At 37.0% G+C, this 26,820-nt stretch overlaps 1 protein-coding gene and 1 long non-coding RNA gene across 2 annotated transcripts in view; one reads left to right on the forward strand and one right to left on the reverse strand.

Annotated features, from left to right (window-relative positions):
• Nucleotides 1–20,757, forward strand: part of LOC123867524 (terminal nucleotidyltransferase 5C) — a 71,083-nt gene extending 50,326 nt beyond the window's left edge. The window contains exons 2-3 of the mRNA XM_045909597.1: nt 7,088–8,037; nt 9,292–20,757. Coding sequence (XP_045765553.1) covers nt 7,088–8,037; nt 9,292–9,571 — 1,230 coding nt within the window. The 3' untranslated portion in view covers nt 9,572–20,757. The remainder of the gene's footprint in view (nt 1–7,087; nt 8,038–9,291) is intronic.
• Nucleotides 834–15,965, reverse strand: LOC123867528. Its single transcript, XR_006796434.1, has 3 exons — nt 15,829–15,965; nt 14,208–14,214; nt 834–883 (listed from the first exon to the last, which is right to left on the reverse strand). It is a non-coding gene; the product is annotated as an uncharacterized LOC123867528 (long non-coding RNA).
• Nucleotides 20,758–26,820: the final 6,063 nt, after the last annotated feature.

Below are 26,820 nucleotides of genomic sequence, written 5' to 3' on the forward strand. Positions count from 1 at the left end.
CTGCTACCTTTTCACGGCCCAACAGTTTAAGATTCCGACGAAATTTGTTACAGGGTTAGCTTATATCCCGAGGACGGATATAGGCTACTTTTTATCCCGAAAAATCAAACAGTTCCCCCGGGATCTTTAAGAACCTAAATCAACGCGGACGAAGTCGCGGGCATCCTCTGGTAACCTTATAATTGATTATAAAATACTTATTTAACGAGTTGCTTGAGGGGCCGGGTTAATTCCATTTTTTAGGTACTCTCCGATTTACATCTATCCAAGTCACAGTGAGAAAATAATGATATTGAAATCCATACTGATATTACAAAGACAAAAGTGTGTCTGTATGTCTGCTAGCTTTTCACGGCCAACCTGTTAAACCATTTTTGACGAAATTAGGTACAAAGTTAGCATGCATCCCAGCAAGGGACATAGGCTACGTTTTATCTCGCATTCCTCAAAAAATCCACGCGAACGTAGTCGCGAGCATCAGCGAGTGATATAATAAGGCAAGTTGAGCCTTGTAAAACTTGAAAGGTAATAAAACAATATACAACTGGATCCGTATAGTGACGGAGAACACACATTAGGTCTATTGGACATTATTTAATCTGCGCTTTAAGAGCGTGCCATAACATCTTTTATTGACAGCTGCAGGAGAAAATTTACCTTTACGACCCTAGCAAACTGTGAGATACTGCGAACGACGAAGGAAAAAAAATCGAATTTCCTTTTTAACCGACTTCCAAAAAAGGAGGAGGTTCTCAATTCGTCGGAATCTTTTTTTTTAAGTATGTTCCCCGATTACTCAAAGACCCCTGGACCGATTTGGAAATATTTATTTCGTTTGAAAAGGTATACTGTGCAAGTGGTCCCACATTAATTTGGTGAAGAACTGATGAATATCTTCGGAGATGGAGAACAGAACTCCTCAATGGATACGAGCAAATTGCTCGCGATCAGTGTAATAGCTTAGTAAACAGTAGGGTTTTAACTGGCCATAGCATATTATAGTTCAGTGGGGCCACTAAAAATTGTGAAATAAAAAATTTTCAAAAGAAAAATAAAACCGACTATTTATACTATAATCAAACCCTTCTCATTCTGAAAGGTGACCTGTGCTCGGTAGTGAGCCGGTGATGGGTTATTCAACATCAATACCTTAACCTAAAATCTGATTTTGCTAGAAACAATGTATTTAACACATGATCAATTTATTACACCACAGCGTAAAATTATGTACATAGTGTGCTGCTCACTTTCTCATTAATGCAAAGAATCCAAAAGCAACATTAATCTACAATTAGCAATGAAGTAATTACCATCTTCGTTTGTAAGGAAAGAAAAATATATCGCATATCAAGCATACTTTAATCCAAACACGATGACTAAAGTGTGTTCAATCACTTTAAACGCAGATTAAACAGCTGTTTTTGGTTTAATTAATCAGCGATTAACGTCACTGATAAGTTATATAGCTCAAACCGAGACTGTTTTGGATATAAATATCCTTAACAGTTGGTAATAATATTAATTTATTTCTGTTAAATTGGTATGTCCTTGTCAGCATTAGAAGACGTCTTAGATCTTATGCTAATGGAAAACCTAAAAAGTTCAACGGGTTTAAGGAGCGTACTGTATAAGTGAATCTGACTATGTGTTTCAACTAAGAGCGCCACCATATTTGTAAATTAATTGAGCGGTTCGCGCACCCATAATAATCGTAAATTAGGCGTGGTGTAAACTATTTTCGGGCGAAAAAAACGCACGGCGAGATTTAACAGCGCAGGCTTTGTAGGGTTCCGTTCCCGAAGGATGCCAACGGGAAACTATATATAGTATAATAAATAAAATTGAAGTGTCTGTCTGTTTGAACGGGCTAATCTTCGGAATGGCTGAACCTATGTTTAAGGGACTTTAGACACAGACAAGTAGAGGATTTTTTTTACATACGTTACTTTTTAACCGACTTAAAAAATGGAGGAGTTGTGTTTTTCGTTGCGATTTGCGTAATTTTTTTTTATCAATAGAGGAACTTTGCGACGTTGTTCCATAAAAAATTTGGATTCCAACTCTTCAATCCTAATGCTGCAGGGGATCTGACCAATCCACGCGGGCGAAGCTGCGGGCATCATCTAGTTAATAAATAATAAGTCAGCGGGCGATATTTCGTGAACCTAAATAGGTAGAGATTTGAAATTTTCATAGAACGTGTATTTCTATCGCCACTATATAAGAAAGAACGTTAAAAAATACAAAAAATACAAAATAAATACCACTAAAATTTAAAAATTCAAAATTCTAAATATTTTTATTCAATTAAACTTTTACAAGTATTTTTGAATCGTCAAAAGCATACAACCACATAAAGAAATTAAAAAGAGTTTCTTGTAATGGTACGAAACCGTTCGTAGTGCGACTTGCACTTGTCTGATTTTATTTTAACTATATAGACATGCGCTTGACTGCAATAACACCAGATTAGTGATTCTGTTTCAAAAGTGCAGTCTTATGAACCGAATGAATGGGCAATATTTATATTGATATTGAAAGTGACAATGTCACGAACGCGGTGCGTGGCCTCGTCACATCGTGGGTTTTAACGTGAAACTATTTTCCTGAGAGTTTTACGCATGGCTTTACGCGTGCGAGTTACATGAGCACCTTGATTATATAGTTCAAGTTTATACTTGTTGGGCTATTTTCGGTTCACCTTGACGATATTAACATGAGATTTCTGCTTAGCACGAAAGTTGTGATTATTAGGTTGCGGTTAACGCAAATGTTATGATTGACTTAATTCATTCTTGCTACACCCACATTTTATTCAATAATGATAGGAGGTCTGACAATCACACTTCACACTAATATTATAAAGGCGAAAGTTTGTATGTGTGTGTGTATGTGTGTGTGTGTGTGTGTGTGTGTGTGTGTGTGTGTGTGTGTGTGTGTGTGTGTGTGTGTGTGTATGTTTGTTACTCCTTCACGCAAAAACTACTGAACGGATTCGGCTGAAAATTAGAATGGAGATAGATAATATCCTGGATTAGCACATAGACTACTTTTTATCCCGGAAAATCAAAAAGTTCCCACGGGATTTCGAAAAACCTAAATCCACGCGGACGAAGTCGCGGGCATTGGCTAGTCAGAAATGATTTCGACCGTGAATCACGAGAAGTGTATCACGAGATACTATACCTGTCAAAGTTTGTCAAAACTACCTACCTAAGTTTGACAATCTACTGACTTTGTGGTTAACCTTAAGACGTGGATCAACCCCTAAAACTTAAGATGTGGTTTAAACAGACGTTAACCCCAACTATCCCAGTTCGCCCCACCCATTGGAATAAACTGCAGCTACCGACGCGCGATGTTATAAACAACCTCATCTGACCGTCCCATTCAATAAACAGATGTTTAGCGCTTGTTTAAGTTTTTTGTGGCAAGGCCGATGCATCTAAACCTTGTTAAAGTATAATTTAACACACATACAAGCCACGAGATGACGTAACTAGGTACTGCTGCTAGTTAGATTATCCAATAAAAATATTTCATTGCGCGCGATTGAAGGTCAAATTCCGAATCGAAAAACAAGCTCAATTTTGGCCCCGCTACTTGAATAGACAAATTCCAAGCAAATGGATTCTGATATTGACCTTCAGGTCTTGTAATAAAGCTCTAAATAGAGTTCAACGTATTTTTTTTTCTAATTTGTGACTATTATCTTTATTTCGCTAAAATAGTTTTGTGAAATTTATTGGACTGGTTTCAGAGATTTTTATCAAATGCCAAAAACAAGCGAACCTCGAAAATCGACTTTTCGAACTATTCAAATAAAAGTTAAAAAAGCTAAACTTTTTTTAAGTTGTCATCAAAGTCTTTGACGGTCGAAATTAATAATTTAATCTATTTGTGATCTTTCGAAAAGTCGGTTTTTGTAACACAGGGCCTGTTTTACAACTTCCGGATAAACTTTATCTAACATTTTGACAGATTCCTAGTACAAAAACTGTCATAAAGTCTTTATTTGTTCTGTATTTCTTGACTTATCAACAAACTAGCTTATGCCCGGAACTTAGTCCGCGTGGACTACATTCTCAAACCCCTATTTTACTCCCTTAGGGATTGAATTTTCAAAAATTCTTTTTTATCCTACGTCATTATAGATAGTTATCTGCATGTATTTCAGCACGATCCGTCCAGTAGTTTAAACTGTGCGTTCGCGTTGATAGATCAGAGAGTCAGTCAGTTACTTTTTAGGGTTCCATACCTCAAAAGGAAAAACGGAACCCTCATAGGATCACTTGGTTGTCTGTCTGTCTGTCAAGAAACTTATAGGGTACTTTCCGTGGACCTAGAATCATGAAATTTGGCAGGTAGGTAGGTCTTATAAAACAAGTACAGCAATAAATCTGAAAACCGCAAATTTGTGGTCACATCATTACAAAAAAAATTAAAATATGTTTCAATTTTCAAAGTAAGATAACTATACCAAGTGGGGTACCATATGAAAGGGCTTTACCTGTACATTCTAAAACAGATTTTTATCTATTTTTATGCATAATAGTTTTAGATTTATCATGCAAAATGTTGGAAAAAATACCCAAGTACGGAACCCTCAGTGCGCGAGTCTGACTCGCACATGGCCGGTTTTTCCTTTTAAGTATACCTACAGTAAGATCACAGATAGATTGCGACTTTATAATATACGAAAGGAATGCTTAGCATTCGCAGTTCGCACCTTATCACAGGTTTGGTACACCTAATACATTCCACTTGATCGAACAGGGTGCCTAGTGGGAGATTTTTAACTTATTCGATCGCGTAAAAGTTAACTGCGTTTTGTATGGAATTGAAACAGCGCCATCTTCTTGTCACTAGATGGAGCTGTTTCAATTCCATACAAAACGCAGTTAACTTTTACGCGATCGAATAGGTTAAAAATCTCCCACTAGGCACACAGGATACAACAACACAATGCACATGCATGTTCACATAAAATGACAAAGCGATTTTTAATGACTAGGTATCATTCAACAAAACTAGAAATCCGGTTGGTTTTATTAATATACGTTGCCAGTTATACATCATTGACGAATAATAAAAATATTCAACACATTTGAAAATTGCGCCATACAATCTCCATATTTTCTTTTTAATTATACCCAGTATCAACAGACTATCACTCGGTAATCGGTTGCTTGATGTATAGATTCTTACGATACTCCCCATATATTTATATAGGAACTAAGGAGTTATGGTGGAATAAAGAAACTCACTAGGTTGAACCATTTAAACATTACCTTCCCTTTTTCGGGCAATCGATAAAAATGGGTAAATAGAACTAGTAGTAATAATTGATTTTTTTCGCGCTATAGTCACTCATAATAGTCGTTTAAAACGAGCTCTGTTACAATGCAACATGTTGGTTAAGTTATCGTATGTCGAACCTCTTACTCATATTTATGTATAAAAACCTGTTATGCTACATTTGGTTGAAACCACTATGTGATCGAAGTTTTCCTATACATGCCGTTGCATTGCACCTAAAATTTCCACTATGTATAAAAAACCAGCCAAGTGCGAATCAGACTCGCGCACTGAGGATTCCGTACTCGGGTATTTTTTCCAACATTTTGCACGATAAATCAAAAACTATTATACATAAAAATAAATAAGAATCTGTTTTAGAATGTACAGGTAAAGTCCTTTCATATTATGATACCACACTTAGTATAGTTATCTTACTTTGAAAATTGAAACTTTTTTTTTTTTTGTAATGATGTGACCACAAATTTGCGGTTATAAGACCTACCTACCCGCCTTTCATGATTTTAGGTCAACGGGAAGTACCGTCGGGAACGGTCGGACGGACGGACGGACAGACAGACAGACAAATAGACAGACAGACAGACAGACAACAAAGTGATCCTAAAAGGGTTCCGTTTTTCCTTTTGAGGTACAGAACCCTAAAAACATGACATAACACTGTTGCAAAAGACGCAATTCGTCTGTTTACTGTAAAAATCTAGGTCCCATATCTAATTTTTTCACACTGCGGTATCGTAACTGAAATATCAGGGTTAATACCAACCTGTATACTGATTCGCTCAGTGTCTAAAGCTGAGATAGCCATTTGACATTCATTTTTAATCCATTGAAGGATTTCTACGAAAAGTATTTTAATATCACTCAGTAAAACAGCAATGTAGAACCATACAATGTCAAATGAGCTCGGTGGTTATCATTAGTAATATGACGTGTAAGGGTGGCGGTTAGACATTGAGTTAGCGAATCCTCAGACCGGTCGCTAATTTATGGGCCTCATAAAATAGTTTAGAATCACTTAGGCGATGATGAGAGCTATGCTTAGAATTTCTCTACTAAGTGTGGTTCTCTTGACGGGCCTTAACTCTTGAGTCTTGAATCTTGATAGACACGAAGACAGACAAAATTAAAGTGATCCTATAAAGGTTCCTTTTTCCGTTTTGATGGACAGAAAGCATGTGCCTAATGCATTGTTTTAGTAGTCTAAAACCATCTTCATATTTTTGCCTTTCAAATAAAACCGGTTGGAGACACATCGGTTGGATAGTTTCAAAGTCTCGGACATAACTAGGTCTAAAAAAATTGTGTTTTATATATTACGATTAATATCTGCAAATACTGCATTCGAGTAATAACCTGAAAATCCCTGCAATACAAACTTTGTTCGAGAAAAGTTCCAGTCATTTCAGTGTCGCGTGATTAAACACACTAAACTTGTTTGATTGCTTTGGAATGATAAGGCGTTGTAAACATTAAACAAATTGTTATCTAAAGAACCGATAGCAATCACGTTTTTAAATAATGAAAGTCTGGCATATCTTCAAATAGGAACTCTTGCAATAAGCAAATTGAGTGTATTGCGCATTGTGCATTACTTTGCAAAATCATTCCAACTCGATGTTATAAGTTTAACGTGTGTACTTATCTGCGTATTTGTGTCTGTCTGTGTCATCGTAGCTCCCAAACGGATGAACCGATTTGATTTAATTTTTTTAAGAGTCCGTTTTTACTTTCGTTGGATGTGGACTAATCTTTATTTTAATTGTTTCAGAGCGAGTCGAGCTACACCTCTTCAGAAGATGGCTGCGGCGGCGGCGAGCGGCACGCCGTGCTCAGCTACGAGCAAGTGCGGAAACTAAACGACGTCATGGACGAGGTCGTCCCTATACACGGGAGGGGAAACTTCCCCACTCTCCACGTGAGGCTGCGCGAGCTGGTGGCCGGAGTGAGGGCCCGGCTGGAAGCCGCCCAGAGCGAGGGCGGCGCGGGCATCACGGTGAGGGACGTGCGCCTCAACGGAGGCGCGGCGAGCCACGTGCTCGCGGACCGCCCGCAACTCTACTCCGACATAGACCTGATCTTCACCGCGGAGCTGCCCACCGCGCGCCACTGCGACCGCGTCAAAGCCGCCGTCCTCGGCCACCTCTCCACACTCATGCCGGCTACGACGCCGCGCCGTCGCGTCCCTCCAGCCGGTCTCAAAGAAGCCTACGTTTCCAAAATGGTGCGCGTGAACTCCGACGGAGATCGCTGGTCGTTGATCTCCCTCGGCAACTCTCGGGGACACAAATCCGTCGAGTTGAAGTTCGTGGACACGATGCGTCGCCAATTCGAATTCTCCGTAGACTCATTCCAAATCGCTTTGGATTCGTTGCTCGCGTTCCACGAATGCGCTCAGCTACCTATCGGAGAGAACTTCTACCCGACCGTCGTCGGCGAATCTGTATATGGAGACTTCGGAGGAGCTCTCCTCCATTTGACGGAGAAGTTGATCGCGACTCGGCAACCCGAAGAGATCCGAGGAGGCGGTCTCCTCAAATACTGCGCGCTGCTGGCGAAGGGGTACCGGCCGGCGCGACCGGACAAGATCAAAATCCTTGAACGCTACATGTGCTCGAGATTCTTCATAGACTTCCCGGAGCTCGGGCAGCAGCGCGCGAAGCTCGAGGCATACCTGCGGAACCATTTCCTGGGCCGGGAGGAAGAGGCGCTAAAGCACAGGTAAATATTCTCTCTTTTGTGTATAATATGAACGACCTCCGCCCATGAAAATTTGTTGAACCTGAGGAACTGCCTATGGAGTTTTATGTCTTTGTAATTATGTCGCCCCTTGAACAGTTTCCTCTATTTGTGATGAAGGAACACCGCAGGTGGAATGTGGTTCCACCATTTGCATTAAGCTGGCATTAATTTTCACCTACCTAGGTAGCTAGGTGCCTGGTCCACTTCGACTACTCGTTGTGCCAGATCCTTTTTCCACGCACATGCCAACTGTGGAACCGACTTCATTCGGCGGTGTTCCCACTAGATTTCAACATGTGGTTATTCAAGGGGCAGATCAACAGATTTCCGAAAGGTCGGCCACGCTTTAGTGGTTCCTCTGGTGCTGCAAGTGTTCATCGACGGGTCAGGTGAGCCATCTGCTCGTTTGCTCGCTATTTTTATTAAAAAAAATGAATACTAAAAGCGCAACAAAAATAAAAGGTACTTAATCGAATCTCATTTTACGTCATTACAATAATACAATAATTGCAACATGCGTATGATTCTGGTTACTGACCCTGCTGTTCTCCGAAGCCGGGGGTCAGGAGGTCAAAGAAGATGCAATAATGCTAATTATAATTATGAATTAATCGAATGACATAATCTACTTGTATTCAGTTGTTATCTATATTTCAACCTTTGTTCTACAATCAGTTATAATTTTATAATCTTTAATTAATTATTATAGTTCTCATAATGTTTTCTGATCTTTTGTAGTCTTATTTTACAATAGCTTAGATTAAGATCCATTATTACAATATTAAATTGTATCATATTTTTGACTTTATTTCTAGAGGTGCTTGGTAGATTCACTTGACGTATCGAAAGCTTTGAAAATTTTATATTGAACGAAAAACTATTCTACTCGTAAAGCCAAGATTAGCCAAGTCCTGTTGGTACCTCAAGGGTATAGGACCCTATTACCTCCACTGTCTGTCTGACTGTCAGTGCTGTATCTCATGAGCCGTGATAGGTAGAGAGATGAAATTTTCACTGAGTGTGCATTTGTTTTGCCGCTATATCAGCAAATAATAAATTTTTTTAAATAACCGCATGTAAATTAAATATAATTAAAAAATACATAATCTTGTACAATGGAGCTCCTGGTGTGCGAGTCCGACTTGACCGGTATTTTATTTTATACAACATTTTGACATAGTATCTAGGACACTGTTTTAGTTCGTTGGTTGTAAGTGCGGTGTTTGTGGACAGGTACCTGACGCTGCTGCACGGCGTGGTGCGCGAGTCCACGGTGTGCCTCATGGGCCACGAGCGGCGGCAGACCCTCGCGCTCATCGAGGCGCTGGCGTGCCGGGAACTATGCGCGCGCACGCCGATGCTGATGCCCGGGATGGGCCTGGCCGTGCCCGGCGTGGCGCTGCCGCCGCCCGGCTACTACGTGTGCGTGTGCGCCGCGTGCGCCGCGTGCGCTGCGTGCGCCGCGTGCGCCGCCTGCTGCGACTGCTGCCGGCCCACGCTCTGCCCGGCGTGACAGCTCCCCTACGCGTTCCAACCACGATGAATTTAGTGCCAAATGTATATAATATATGTATATGTATGAAGAGATATGGAATAATTCCACGCTACGTATACGCGTGCTGTATATAATGTGAGATTTCGCGCGCTGCGCTATCGATTCTGCTCACAGATCCTACAACTTTTTGTGACATTTAGTAATTACTGTCGCTACCAGGGCCTTTGTTCTTTTCGAAGTTGATATTGTATGCAGTGGCGTGCACGGGTTCGAAGCTAGAGTGAGCATATTTATTGGCAGATTGTAATGAAAAACAAGCATTGCTCATTAAATATTTCTGCTAATGTAACCAGTTATGTACCTTTATGACCTGCATGCCACTGATCGTAACTAAACGCGAATTGGATTTGGTGACGACTGGCACCTCTTAATACAAACTCTGTCAAGTTTTATTGTAATTAAAGAATAAGGACCCTGTTATCAAATAAGACTGTTATGCTAATAGCGATTTATGCAATCGTAGTTTTGTATTAATATGACAAGCAGGAAGAGTAGCAACTGGAATTGCTAAATGTCAGAAAGCTCAGAATCAGGGCCCTGAAGCGAACCGGCCAGCGTTCTCGCGAGAGAATCAGGGTCAATTCGATGTTGCTCACTATACTTGAATCAATTCTCGTCAATTCGTGCAATGCCGCGTTTGTCTCACTCGCTGAAGAGCGTATACAGTTCCCCCATTAGGTCAGTTCACCCCGCCCCTAGCACGAAACTAGGCTGAGATCTACCCCAAAGGCAAATCTGTATAATTTTAAAGTAAAGTTGAGCAAAGTCAAAGTACGCTCTATACCTATTATGTATTAGTCTTAGTCACCGCGTTAAAGAATCTGAAATACTCTTATCCGACAGTGGCAGAGTATTAGCCATTTGTAAAGGTGCAAACACATTACTGTGTTGTGTTATGTCTTGACCCAAGCAATTTGTTCAACGTTAAAGGGTATTTTCGCGAAGGCATTTAGAATGAAATGGGTTTATCCATATACATTGACGGTCATAGCGCCCCAGCGCACAGACGCTTGAGGCACGTACATATTGGTATATTATTGCGACAACTTTCCAACACACTACACCACAGTGATGTGCTTGCAACCTTAACTGCGATTGTCTTATCGTACTGTAGCTGTCATAGTTCAGTGCTAGGGGTGCACCAGGCACGAATACGGACCGACACGGGCCGTGCCCGGCACGGACGGTAATTTCTAGTCGTACTCCTCACGTGTTAACACCTTAATATGTTAGCAGTACGAAAATTATTTTAAATCACGTGGCGGTACGCGGAGCAACCAAGTAAGCGTCGACGGTCTGCCTAAAGACTAGTTAGTTATTTTTAAGCTTCGTATGTAAAGTATATAAACTTAAATAAAGATTTAAGGTTATAAAGATTGTTCCATTGTAGTGGCATATGTCTCTCTTCTTCGGACCGTGGTGAAGTGTTAGCCTTAGATTTCTCTTGCGCTGACGTCGGTCGCGCGTACGGTCAGCGCTTTTAGCATTATCAGCGTCGGAGCGTGGTGCTTGCACCGACGGACGTCGGTGTAGGAAGAATTAAGTCCCAAATAACAAGAAACAAGAAAGAATCACTAAACACGAGCGTGGACACGATACACGTACTAATGCTGTTCGCACATTACGGATACAACCGCAAGCGCAACGCGCCGCCATCTGACGTCACTCCTTGCGGCTGCTCGAAAGATTGTACTATTTTACACATAACTTTGTCATTAGTAGTTTACAAAGACTTCAATAGGCTACAAAGTTGCATTTTTATCGAAAATCAAATTCATATATTGTATGATCGAAATAAGATGAAGCTGCAATTTAAATGAGGTACATAAATGCGGACGTTTTGTCATTTAAAAAAAATTAAATTAAATGTTGGCATCTGAAGTCTGAACCCTATGGTGATACGTATCTTAGGACTCGCAATTAAAATCGAAGCGGGTTTTCACTTTTCAGCACTGAAAAATGCGTTAGATTCGGCGCGTGCGCCGTAATGTGCGACATCATAAAAATATGTAATGTATGATAATTGTTGACCAAATCCGGCCCAGGCGATGGCCTTTAAAAAGCAAAAAATTCGTTCTATATTTTTTCAAAATAAAAATCTTGCAATCGCAGACAAGAATGATTCAAAACGTGGAATTTACTCTATAGTGCGCGTAAAACAAGTAGTCCAGTCTGAAGTTGTAACATGGTAGTTTGCGCAGGTTTAAATTTTAAAAAAAATTAAAGACAAGCCGGGCTTAGATGTGCCCTCCAATTATGTAAGAATTTGCGTATTCATCGTTATCGCAATCGTTAGCAAATTCTGCCACATGACTGGCTGTAAAAAAATATAAACAGTGAATCAACTAATCAAAGGACAGAATTTGCTGTCGATTATAATAGCGGGGAGTTGTTTCGTAAAATGTGTCGGCATACCTCTGGTGTATTGGATTTCCTTTTGCGCGCACTACATAGGCACGTATAGGTATGGACGCATAGGTACATTACAAACGCAGAAGTCGAAATCTAGTAAAATTGAGTATGTCGGATGGTTTTGTGTGGACAAACACACTATCTAGCGTTACTGTACTCCTTATATATATATTAAAAGTACGAACTAGATCGAGCTTCGAGCGTTGCACTGCTTTCATTGAAATCGAAGGGGATAATGAGAAACCATATTTTACTATCGTATTTATTAGATCAGGAAATCGTATACACGTCATAGAGTATATAACCATTAGAAGCGATAGAGCAGTCATTCTGAATCTCTTTCTGTCAACAACTCGGCGATTACGCACTAACTGTCCTCACTTTGAACAATTTTCTTCAAATCCGAGGTGATGTAAAATTCCCACGTCACGTCAAAAATATATTCATGAAGTAAATTAACTTTTTACCTTATATTTCTATCGTTTTGGCTTGGCTACCGTGGTGGTCTATGACCGGTAAAGGGTTGAAATGTTGATGAGAATGATGATGATGACGGCTGCTCTATGGTTATATACTCAATCAATGGTACAGTACTCTACGTGATTGCTCTAGTATTGTATACGGCTTGGTGGAAGTAACAAAGTAAGATAATTTTAAAATAATTATAAAAAAATAAAAATCAAAAAAAATATAACAAGGCGTATACAATATTAAAGGTCACTCATATGTTGATCGCATATAGACGAAAGATCCGCAAGCAACGAATTTTTCAGTAAGTACAAGAAATCCGCAAAAAAATTGAAACGTAAAGACCTCACAGGCGCAGGTCTAATCTCTGTGGTCTCACCGTCGCGGATTCGATTCCTGAAATTTGGCAATTTTAATTCCTAAATTGTTATAGGTGCAAAGTTCTACTGGCAAAGCTATCTATGCTATAAAAGCTAAGTCTGTTAAATTATCTGATAGGTCAATGTTGTATAGAAGCAATGTTGCGGAAGTCCATGATATACAAGGAACCAAAGCTTAATTCGCTATAATCAGACAGACAGCAACAGACAAGTCTGTACAAACAACATGCAGAACGCGGTGTGCACCGCCTGCCCTCCCAATGCTAAACATGCAGGAAAAGCCAGCTACCAAGCAAGCGATACGCACTACCACTGCGCAGCGCCACACAAATCCCTACACCACTCGACGCACTTTTCGCCCCAATGCGATTTGCAATGCAATAACTTTTGCAATTGTGTATTGCAAAACTTGGGCAAACTCGAATCAAATAAAAAAACATCGGCATGATGTAGTCACGGACACCTTGTAGTGAAAAATGCGTTGTTTGCGGCGCAAAGTGTAATGTGCGTTCACCATTAATATTAAAAACACCATATATAATGAGTATTTTAAGAACATTTACAAGTTAGAGTCATATAAAGTAGTAACAGAGTACTTAGAAGCGTTTTGTTTTTAATTCTTAAATACAATAGTATTTTGTAAAAAAATGTGATTTTATTGTTGTAGAGTTACTCTAATGTTGTCGAAGGTTATATAACAATATTACATAGTTAAATTCAATAGAGATATATCATATTGTTGTATTTTAACTATACATAGATATATGAATGTTTGTCCGGCCAGCATACGCATGTGTTATACAGGATGAGTTGAAAATAGACAAATACTTTGACCGTTGGTAAATTGGGAGATTTATTCTTAAAATCCATATAAAAAATTAAATTGACGTATTAAAACATTGACACGTAAAAAAGACATTTAAAATCACATGCCTAGAATGGAAGAAAAAAAAATTAAACTTTTTCGCGAGAAAAAAAAACCTGCTGTAAGTATATGTATTTGAAAATACTTATGGAATCATCTACAGTTGTTACAACTAAAGAAAACTACAATTTTGTCTTTATTACGTCATTTCGTTATCATTTCAATAATAAAAATTATACAGTTTATTTGATTAGATATAAACCTATAAGAAGATTTATTCATAACTCCCTCTTTTTTAGATGTACCTACATATGAAATAACTTGATGGATTAAAATCGAATAAAAATAACATGCAAAGAATGAAAAAAATTGCTGTTGTTTTCAAAAATTGAGAGTCAAGAATTGAGAAAGAATTCAAGTAAAAATTTTGATTTATATTTTAAGTTATCAAAAGGTAGCAAAGAAATACATTTTTACTTAATTATGTAGTGGGTACATACTTGAAACATCTTAAATGGATTTCGAAGAATAAATCTTTTGCTAATAAAAGTTAATGTAGATGTTAAGATTCTTGTTTAAAAACTTGCCCTGTATATTTCGTCAGTGCGTATTAATGGTTATATTCTAAAAGTGCATAGCAATGTGTGAAACTTAATTATTTTCGTGTTAAGCTGTATTTATCCGGAGTAATCAAGTACAATGCTTGTAGATTTTGTGGTAGTAAGTCTACTTACTTCTCTAGCGTTGGCGTAAACTATTTGTATGCCAAATTGTACAGCGCACCTAGCGGCTACGCGAAGAACAACAGTCTACTACTTGTCATACAAATAGTTTACACGGATAATAGCGAGTAGACGTTTTAAAAACTCATTTTAGTTTGGAACAAATAACGATTTAAATGAACGAATTTTCAGATTTGCTCACTTGTCGAACCAAAATTTAAGATCTCATTTTTATTAGCCTTCGAATTTTTTGGTCGGGACGTTGATTTTGATAAAAGGCAATCACTTTTTTGGATCTTTATTTTTCGATGTTTTTTGCTACATTTGGCCTACTATTAACCAACAATTTCATTAAGTATGGCATTTAAACAAAATTCTTTATCATGAAGTTAACTACGTTTCGTCCACGCTTTTTTTGAAAACTATATGTCTGATTTATTGTGAATTTTATAAAGCTTCTTAGGTAAAAGAACAATTATAACTTAATCTGATATTAAGATTACAAACTTAGATACCTACAGTAACGTTTAGGTTTTTAGTAATGGATTTTACAATTGTTAACACGTCGTTTTTAGTTAACTTCTTAAACTATTTTTCAAAAGTGTGGGTCGATCACATAAGAACACTTTAAGTGCCGGCTCAATCGATAGGCAAAATTTGTGAGGTTTGCAGAGGGGGTTAGGAGTTAGGACCACATCATAATATCCGTTATACCTTGCAGTTGTAAATGTTCTATTTTCGCGGACTGTCCATCATCTGCACCGGTCCTAACATTCTTAAACATACTTAAGTTCAACTGTACTTAGTAAATAAATAAAGTACATATATTCCATTTTTATTAAGAGTGATTATAAGAGCAAGGTCACATTAGAGAATTTCTGTCTTTTCGCTTGCTTATAATAATAAATAGTAATAACACGACGGAGTTTACAACATTAAACCAAGCTTTTAAAATATTGATAAGGAAAATGAGTAGACGACACAAATAGGACAACTTGTTCTTTCTACAATGTGCTGCCTAAGTCATGGCAGTAATATTATTATGTGACAAAAGTACAGCAACATTTTACCACGCGAAGCACAGCGTGTGTGACCTTGCCCTAAGTTCATTATCACTAGGATTACTTGCTGTATCGAGACAGGCGCCTAAGTTGTAATTCCGTGGTCTTTTCTACAAAAACTATAGTTTTTCTATTATTGTCTTTTTATATAGGCTTAATTTTACAAGAAATATTATTTATATCTTCTACTCTATAACTATCATAAAAAAATTGAGCTTCAAAATTTACATTATAGTTCAAGACAAAAAAGTTAATATTTGGTCTCCATTCTTATACGCCGCTCTTTTTAATTTGTGAAGTAAAAAACAAAAACACTTTATAGTTATTGCTTGTGAAATTAAGTCCAAAAATCTGTGATTATAAATAGTACATCATTTATTGGCATTAGCTCTTAAACTACCTCCTTGACAAAGCTTCCGATATATTCGATAGTGTATTTTTGCTATTAGTCTGTGCTTATAATCATAGAATTGTACTTACGAAGGTTAAACTTATCATATGGATCAAAATGGTGGTACTTTTGAAATTCTATTTAGCAAGCAAGTTTAAACTGTGCTAGTGCAGGTGTTACAAGTCACTGTCTTAGACCAATCCTGCTTAAAGAGTAAATATACTTAAACATTGACTATGTAAAGTTAAAAAAACTAAATTGACAGGAATAAAAATGATCACAAGCATCCACAAAATCATCATTTTCCAATTCTGTCAATTTAGTTTTAATATGGTAAAGCGATATCGTTAACAGAGAAAAATACATGATCTATTTTGTTATTTCGATTTACTTATATATTAAAATATGAATAAAGATCTTTTATTTTGTAAATGTAAATTAATTATGATAAAATTAATTAGAAGTACCGATTGTATACGGAGGGGTAATATTTTACAGCAAACTAATTTAATTATGCTGATCTACCGTAATCTTTGAAACGATTCAAAAGTCGGTAAAAACAGCTCTATACTCTCCCACAGTAAGATGTCGTATGCTCATAGTAAAGCCATGTGTAGATGGCCCAACAAATCAACTTCCGATACGAGTCATCATCCAACCGGTCTGTTGTTTAAAACGGCATACGAGCAAACAAGCGTTTTATGGCGTACAGGCTCATTTGCATTAGTCGATAGGAAACTCATTCGATCGTTGTCAATTTTCATTGGTCGATTGAGAATACCATGGACGTAGAGAATACATTCAGTGTGCGAGTGTTTTCTAAAATGCCGGTTATTACTATTAATTAGTTAGTTCAGGGCATTACGGCGTCTGGGGAGCATTCCTGGATGCTGCCTATCGACCAATGAAAATAAGCCTTTTGATGTTGGAAGTTAGTATTTCTACGGACGGAAGAATTCAGATTGAACTGGTGCACCAAACAATGAGTTTTTGCAAAAACTACGATCGGCATCATTAAGTTAAGTCGCTTGCAAGTGCTTGTCTGTTTATCGAGCTCTTCTTAGTACCAGTTAATGTTTATGTGACTTTGTAGCTTCCAGTAACGGTCTTAAATATACACAATTTTGTGTTTTTTACCGAGAGACATTGCAATATAGGTTAGGGTTTTATTTTTCTGTAGTTACCATCAGTTTTCAGCTAGCCTAATTTTAATTGTATTTTTTAATTATTTCTTGTGTATCCATTGGTCTGATGGCGCTTGTGTTCTGAGCCCAATTACCTAAATTAAAAAAAAACATTATTCTCGATCATCGTCATCGGTCACTGATTAGCATATGGCCTTAATTCATTATGTAGGTACTCGAAAATTAATATTAAAACCTATTTTATTGTTCTTTATAAAAAAAATTTTAATGCATGTTAAATAAAAAAAAGCATGCAATAAAGTGTTATGAACACCCCAAATGAAAAAAAAAATGTAACGCAAGCGCCTTATTTTATTTTATTCGTTGTTTTGAAATATTTCGCGATTAGAAACAACAAATTCGATATTGCTAGTATTTGTAGTGAAATATGTATGTTCAATAAACGATTGACTAGTCACAGATGTTAGAGCCAAAACACTGATCAAAATTTTAAATTTGTAATGGTTGTTTTAAATTCTGAAGATCATCCAAAAAGAAATTTTAGAATTTTATGGTATTTATCCTTGAATAAGGCTTAACTCATACGTATCATGATTTAACATAACGATTTTCTGTCATTACACTGTACATATTAATCTCAAAAAAAAACAACAACAACTGAAGTCATAAATAAAAACGTTAAATGTTACAGGTCCTAGGGGTCAGCCTTGTAGTACACCGTTACTATTATAGAGGTGTTTTTGTGTGTTGATGTACTATCAGTAGATGAAGCAACAGGGCCAAGACTGTCGCGAGATAAGTTGGCTTGTCTGTAGAAGACTCTAAAAAAAGACCTCCGTAAAAAAATGTTGAATGGGGACCATATGAGATTGTGCTTCTAACAAAAATTATTTATTTGAACCAGAATTTAAGTTTTCAGGAAAACTTTAGAATTGTCAAAATTACGATAGCACGATATGTGACAGATTTACATAAACTTCAGAGTCGCTTTTTAGGATTTTACACCCGAAGAGTGCCAATGGAACTCATTAGGCTTCCATTGTCACCCGCTGTCTGTCTCATAAACCACAATAGGTAGAGAGTCGAAATTTTCACAGAATATATATTTCTAATGCTCCTACAACAATAAATAATAATTAACCAAGATGGCCAATCCCAAACATACCGCCATACAAATTAAAAAAAATTAAAGTACATAGTGTACTGTACATAGGAGTCCGACTCGCAATGACCGGTTTTTCCTTGTTTAACTTGAAAACTCGAGGCTACATTGATATTCTTTATCTAATGTGGTTTATTTTTCACGCACGTGTGAACTAATCCTTATTCTAGGTAAACAGATTCCATTTGATTTTGGCATTGTTTTCCAATTAGATAGCATGCGTCAAATCCACGTAAGGGATGACGTTAATGCAAACGGACCGTCACGATTTTATTTATCGACTGTACGGTGAGAACAAACCTATTGTTAATTGCTTTTGTTTCGATGGCTTTGTTATAAATCATTATTTCAATATCGAACTTGTTGTTTCTATCGTGATAATTACCGGTACGTATTCCATTCGTGTTAGGCTCAATATCTTTCATACTTTTTGGAAAGTCATTAGTTCTGTGTCGTTTGGATGTTTGTCTCCAAACTAAACTACATCGATAATTTTAAAAGTTTCTCTGTCCTTTTCCGCTTGAAACATTAGGAAAACGATGGATGAAAAGGATGGAAATACTTTTGAACATGTCAAGCTAAGAAGCTTATATTAAATAATCTATTTTTCCTTAATGGCCTGTAAAGACGATGGACTTTTGTCCACGAGGGACAAAAACTGATTCACTTAAGAATTGCATCGTGTAACGCACACGATGAACTAGTATTACGCCAAAAAATGTAGTAAACGACAACGAACTTTTGTCCTCCGTGGACAAATAGTTCTGGGCAGGTCCTAAAGGAAATAAAAGGCTAACTAATCGCAGATTATCGTAGTAAACGCGCTCTGTCTTAGATCTAATCACTTTTTTCTATCAGCCAAGATTTTCATCTTACCTTTGGATTTATTGCGCATACACTTTCAAAATTGCAGACGATTAAGTATATTGAAACAGTGAATGCAATTCGAATTGTTTAATTTCATTGGCACAATCGAAGCTATTATTGCGAGTGCATTTTGCAATTATATCTCTGGTCTCTACCTATTTGATATTGAGCCTGATATGAATATTGTAGGGTCAGCAACAAAAACATTTGTACTTAAAAACTCTATTAAATTAAGACCGCTTTGCTCCTTCCGCGTCATTCCATTCTGCGTTCAATTAGGAAATTATCATTTACATTAATTTTTAATTAAAACTTCTGTAATATGGCAATCAAGAGAAGTCGGCGAAGTTTCTGTAGACTTGCGCCAAAGGCCTGATTCTCTGTGGTATTAAAATCGTGTTTATTCATAAACGCAGTTTGTTGCAAATGAGGCACTTGTTTTCTTAAACGGTTTTAGGACTCTGGGTCTCTGGGTTCTAGCCTTTCGAGCCTGGGTTCTAGCCTTTCGAGCCTGACACTTTTTGCATAAAAAGCTTTCAACTTTTGTTGGCGACATAGCAAAAAGAAATAAAATATAAGTTACAATTTGAATGCTACAAGAAATCGGTTTCCCTGGTGTCAAAACTTAAAAATTGAGGTTTTAAGGTTGTTTTTACTTTAAGGATTTGGTTTTTGTTGCTCTCCGTACAAAAGTGCCAAGAACAACGCATGTCGTGCTCCTCGCTCATATGTTAAAAGCGAATTCGCGACAAAATGACTCTCTAGTTAAGGGGACGCTAGTACATAATGCCTTAAGTTGTATGTCATAAGCTTATTAAATAGTTTTTATTCAAATATATTTACTTCTATACAAGGTTGAAATGATAAGAATCTTCATACAATTGTTATTTTCGTTAAACACATGTTTAAAAACCTGGTGCTGGTATTGAAACGACGTCGCCTGATGAACAAAATAACTTGAAAAATACTTATGCGTAGTTAGCACTTGTTGCAAAGTTTCATATTTTTACTGTTGATTGCTATTAATAATTCTAAAATTAATTTCAAAAGATGTATTGCTTACTTAACTTAATCAACGTATAATCTCCCATATTTCTTATTGTATTGTTCTAAAATAAAAGTGATTTACTTAAATACTGAATTGAGTGCCAAGTAAAATAGAAGCAGTTAAATTACGAATAAAATTTCGAACAAGACATTGAATTTGAGAAATTTCGAGATAACTTTTATATATTTTTAATTATTAACGTCATTTTATTCACCAGGTGACTTAATTGTAACGTGATTAATAATAATATCAGGTTTTTTGATATATGTCGTTTAATATGAAAATGCCTGTGAAAACTTATCGTTTCCACTCTGTATGCTTACATTTATAGTTATTTTCTCTCTTCCGAGTTGCCTGTTTCGTGTAACGATTAGGGCTTTGGATAAACAAAACGTGACGGTGATTTGTAATACGAGAAATGTATTAAACAGCACTGTCGTCTCGCGTCTTGTTTATCCATACCTCAACTAGCGGTAACGCAGTTGTTGGGCGACATAATGAATAATGATTATTTTAATTTTATTATTATATTTGTGAAGAGTTTTAAGCTATTGTAAATTTTACAGAAAACTAAATAAAAAAATGTTGTGAAAATAAATTATAAAAAAGTGATAAACAGTGAAGATTTTTGTGTATCATTTCTTATCCCTCCATAACATCACCAATTCAAACTTATTCAAATGCTAACAGGCACAGTTGGTCAAATTCTTCATTCTTCGTTGGTTCAGTTGGCTAACTTCATACAAACTTCTTTTACTTATTTAGTCATTTTCTGAGTGACGTTAGCAGGAGATGTCTAATTGTGCCTACTAACATTAGAATAATGTAATAATAATATTTCTAAGGGCCCGCGCAAACAAGGACTATTTTTCCGCGAAGGACCTGTTATTTACTACGGGTTTTCCCCGTGATGCTACATAGTTCCTCACTGATCAATTTTTGTCCTACACCTACAGTAGTTATAGTCCATCGTCTGCGGCCTGCGCAGGCCCTCAGGCACAGGCCTATTTATCAATCGAAGTACACTTGGTAAAATACAAGGTTTAATAAATAAATAATCTGCCACTTCAGAAGCAAGATTTCTTACAATATTTAATGATGAAATGAAAATCGCAGTATGGCTAAAAGCTAAAACTTATTTTTAAGAAAAAATTGCAAGACTTCATAATGTGGCTTTGCATTATCAATGAGTATATAATAGATGCTAATTTAATTCTTAACTTCATGACTGTTAATAAAAAGATATGATTAAAACCACTCATACAATTATTCTGACAGTCCTTGTTAAGAACTAATCCATGATACGGTAGGTATTATTGGCCACTAAAATATGAAATGTGCCTTTTATTTATGTATGTGCCTGTTATTGGTATAAAACCTATTAACCATAGGTGAACATAGACACAAAGTACAAAAGTTCGACAAAGCCATCTGGGGTGCCTCTAAAATCAATGGTCTCTAGACAGAGTTATCCTGCGGGGCAAAGGAGCGCGAGCGGCATGAACTTGCCTAGTCGTCATTTACCACGACATCAAAGGCGTCGGACTACTGTATATCTCTTTATACTGTGACATAGACTTGTCACGTTAATATTACATCACACTTCACATTAATCATACTAATCACACTAATAATATTATGAAGGCGAAAGTTTGTGTGTATGTGTGTTACTTTTTCGAGATAGATTAGGTATAGGTACCCTTTTTTTCCGTGAGGAATATCCGTCATGGATACCACTGGCCACGGGGGGGCACAGTGGTTATGTCGGAATCCTACCGACTAAAAACCTCACGAAGTTCCATCCCACCGCTGACGACGCAGGAACCAGCTAGTAGCATATACAACTCACGCTCGGTGATGAGTAGGACAGAAGATACAAAACGCACAAGAGTAGAAGAGATAGCGCTCTATAAATCTGACCCAAAGGTCGTCTTAAGTGTTAATGTTTACCTAAAATACTTATTGCGACAATAATAAGTAAGTAATCAAGACAATAAACCACAAAAAAGTAACTCACCAATGTCCTAGACATTTACAAGGCGAGATGAAACAAAGAAGACATCGGAGTATTAAAAGACAACGACCTTTTGATTGATAATATCCGAATAGCGACAGCTTTAATTAAATTTTTATACGTTCATTAGAGCGAGGCTATTAACTTTGTGACCTTATCATAATGGAGCACAGAGTAATTATGCCTACTGGTAATGTATATCTAGGCGCCTACGGCTACAGAACACAAAAAATATTTTATGTACAAACTTAGACTTCAGGGTGTTTGTGCACACATTCGTATTCAATTCGTATTTGTTTTCAATCAAAGAGTTCCCACGGGATTTCGAGTAGCCTAAATCCACGCAGACGAAGTCGCGGGCATCAGCTCGTAATTTGTACAAATTTTATATATCCTTTGAAGTCCGTAATGCCGATTTCCGCCAGTCGACATAATCCCTCCCTCATCCCGCGCCTGTGTCCCCACAGGAGTGCTCGGTCTAGACTCTGTCGACCGACTGTATGCAGCATATCTTTAAGCTGTGGTAACGACGCACAACCTTCATTAATCATTAACTATAGGTACTTCGCTATACGAATTTGATCCAGCCTCAGGCCCTTTTTAAAGGCAACATGTTGGTACTGATTTGACATTTAAAGGCATAATATTGCGTGCAAGGAGCTTGGAAATGTCTCTGACGTCAGCACTCTTAGCACGAGCTTACCAACATATCTCGTCAACGTTTATAGATTTCAAGTATCGAAATACATTAGGTTTACAGTAAAATGTATCCAGATCCTCCTGTTTTAAGGTGCATTTGTACTACGCCTAAGATTTCGATGCATACTTCCTATAAGTGGCTGTCGATTGCAGTAAAATGAAAGCTACACGGTGATTCTCGCAAATCACATATCAGGTCAAATAAAAAAATAATGAATGAAGTTACAGATGAGAATTGCATTACAAAAGAACTCTTGTATATTCAGCTACGGGTGCCCCAAAAATCAAAATTGTAACTACAAAGGTTACTTCAGAAATAATATTTTTGATATTAAAAACTCACCTCCTTCTGCGGGTAAAACAGGAGTCTCAGGAAAAATCGCTATGATTTTCAAAGAAGACGGTTTTAAACGAGCTCGAGTTTTTTACATATTATTATATACATCCTGAGAAGCAATTAAAATGCATTTTTACACGTACGAAACATTTAATTACGTCATAAAAAAATAACAAATGTTTGGCACAGAAAAAAAGTCATTACCTGCAACTGAGATGGCACCTCCAAAATATCCTTCTAGTATACATATTGCCTTCCGTTCTCCCCTGCCCTGTACTAAGCCATAATCAGTCTATCTAGGCATGTTGCGGAAAGTGGCCGTGCACTTGTAGAAAAAAAAAATTACGCTTTTGGTGCCAAAACTGGTATTTGGCACGACTTTTCACTCTTTACCTTCAACATCATTTTAGGACAAATAATTAGTTTTTCTTAATAATTTTATTTTCTTTCATGTACTAATAACAACATAAGTATGTAGTTTGATGTTCATATATATTGCATTTTAAAATACGACGTTAGAAAATTAAAACTGCCAAAACCTCCCTACCGTTACTATCATTACCGTAATTTACCTTCCGTTTTAAAATTGAAGATAATGATGTTGAATTGAAGGAGGTGATGATTTTTTCAGGAAATATTGTTATACCAAAATTGTGTAATTTTCTTCATATCCTTTGACATTAAATCACGTGACAAAATATTAATCTTCAGTAATTCTTTAACTAATCAGTTGAATTAGTAGCCCATATTGTTCCAAGCAATTTAGAAATAACTATTCAAAATTATTGCACCTCGTGGTATTTCAATATTAAAAATAACCATCATATATCGATTTTAGAAACTACCATAGTGAAAAGAAATAGTCAAAAACGCGCGAAAAAAATTTAGCGCAGGCTAAAAACACAAAAAACGAAGAACTAAAGAAAGATCCAGAAAAATATGCGAAACGTAAAGAAGAATGATGGAGTCCTTTCATTCCTTCTTGGATATTAGGGCTGCAGCAGTTATTTTCTATGTCTCCCTACCTTTGGTTGCTGCTTTGACATGGTTCCACGAGAATTCCACTCTTTTAAGGTCTGCTTCAATGGGCCATGACCAACCAACTCCTAGGAGTTGGTTGGTCGACCAGGTCTTATTTGACCACCAGGCTGTCAGGCAGACAGGTTTCAATAAACGCCGCTTGAGCAGCGTTTTCTTCCTCTCAATCGCATTCAAAGCTATTTCCTTATTAAATGGGAGTTGCTGGCATTTGTACCACAAGTCCTCATTTCTGATCGTGTTAGGCCAGAAAATGCGGGGAATAACACTGAAACACTTATTGTGGAAAACCTGAATTCTGTGGATTAGCGATATAGTTATTTCCACGTTTCACACCTGTATAAGAAGACTGAATTTACAAACGATTCAAACAGAAGAGAGCTTTAGCTTTTATAATCCAGTTATCCTCCTCTAGAGGAGGCCCATTGAAGCAGACCTCTAGACCAACCAACTCCTAGGAGTTGGTTGGTCGACCAGGTCTTATTTGACCGCCAGGCTGTCAGGCAGACAGGTTTCAATAAACGCCGCTTGAGCAGCGTTTTCTTCCTCTCTTCGCAAAATATGCCCGGCCAATCGCAATCGCATTCAAAGCTATTTCTTTGAGTTGCTGGCATTTGTACCACAAGTCCTCATTTCTGATCGTGTTAGGCCAGAAAATGCGGGGAATAACACTGAAACACTTATTGTGGAAAACCTGAATTCTGTGGATTAGCGATATAGTTATTTCCACGTTTCACACCTGTATAAGAAGACTGAATTTACAAACGATTCAAACAGAGAGAGCTTTAGCTTTTATAATCCAGTTATCGACATCAGCCTCGGCACCGCCGCGCCGCTAGGAGAAATGATGCTACTGAGGTTACAGAACTCCTCCACTCGGTTAATTGGTTTGTATTCTAAATAAAACGGTTCTGAAGCAGTAGAACTTATCCTCATCTCCACTGTTTTCTTTGTGGTAATCGGCAGACTAGAAATTAATTCTAGTATCGACTATTCTCACTAATTTGTGAGAATAGTCGATACTAGAATTAATTTCTTAAACTGGACCCTTTCAAGTAAAGATTTTTATATAAACCTGTGAGGATGTTACTGCTATTGTCACAATTAAAATATCATAAGCCTACGTTGTCGTATTAGTTTACAAATTGCGGAAAAACCAAATTAAATTTGAATTTCGCGGGCAGACCCGTCTCATGCCCCTTAATGTATTCAAGTCGATCTGATATGAGAACCAGGTCATCCACATAGTCAAGGTCTTCAAGTTGCCTACTGCTCCATGATATATCCCTCTCGGACTATTGGTGAAACGACGCATAACTTCGTCGATAAGCAAGATAAATAACAGTGGTGAGGAAGACATCCTTGCTTAATTCTACGGATTATTTTTGACTCCAAGACAACAAAGAGTACAGCGAAAAAAGTTACTTGAAAATTAAAAAAAAAACATATAGAAAAATAAAAAGAAGTAAGCTGATTGAGAAATACTGTTTAAGATAACAAGGGATTTAGAAGAAAATCATCCACAGGAAAAAGAATGTGCTCCTTGTGAACTTACTACTCCTATAGTAATAAAAGATGTTATGTATTCGTCAAAACCTCAACAATTGACGTCAAGGGCTAGCTTTGTATAATATACATTGTCAATGAAGTATGTCAATAATTATATTAGGCTTTTGTTTCGACGGTTTGACGTGTCTTCGAATAAAATGGCGTATCGAAATGACCATGGTTATTTACTTCTTGTATATTTCAGTGGCGACGAGGATGGGATTATATGAAGAACTCTTTTGTGCAAACGAGTTCAACATCCTGCAAACGACGAATAAGTACCACTTATTGGACACGGTCAAAGACTTTCTCATAATCAATGAAGGAAATTCATACATCAGTTTGCATGTCTCTATATTTTCGGACTAGTACGTTTATAGCAAATAATGCTTCTCATGTTCCAACACCAAATCTAAATCCAAACTGACTCTCATTGAAGTAGTTGTCACATTTATTTCTAATCCCTTAAGAGCTGATAAGTAGAAACATCTTTGGAACATGACTCATGAGGCTGATAGTGCGGTATTCATTGCATTTCTTAACATTCCCAAGATGTTGCAATGATTCCTTGACATGTGTCTGCGAACATATTGTTTTGTATATATAGTTTTACAAATTCTTTTTGACTTCAGTGTCCAAAATTGGTTTAACTTTATCATCAACTAAACTGTTTATATACGACACTCTTCGCAGGTCTGCCATTTCTATGCAAATTAAAATAATCATGTTTTCGCTCATACAAACATTTGTTTTCGTGATAATATGCTCTCGCAGCACGATTATTTTATACATTTCAAGTAAAATTTATAGGTGATGATATGTCTGGAATAATATTTTTGTTAAAGTTTGCAATATTTCCGTTATTAATTCTGTTTACTTGATTAATGAGATGAAGAAATACGTTCTTTTTTGAAAATGAAATATTGCTTCATTACCATCGCATAAACATCAACGCCTTCTCTACCAAAATCATTACCAGCACACTAGAACTCATTACCTTCAGTAACTGAAAACTTCAAATGCATATATCTCTGAAATTCATGGGTGCAA

This window comes from Maniola jurtina, chromosome 8 (genome assembly GCF_905333055.1).
Source record: "Maniola jurtina chromosome 8, ilManJurt1.1, whole genome shotgun sequence".
NCBI lineage: Eukaryota > Metazoa > Arthropoda > Insecta > Lepidoptera > Nymphalidae > Maniola > Maniola jurtina.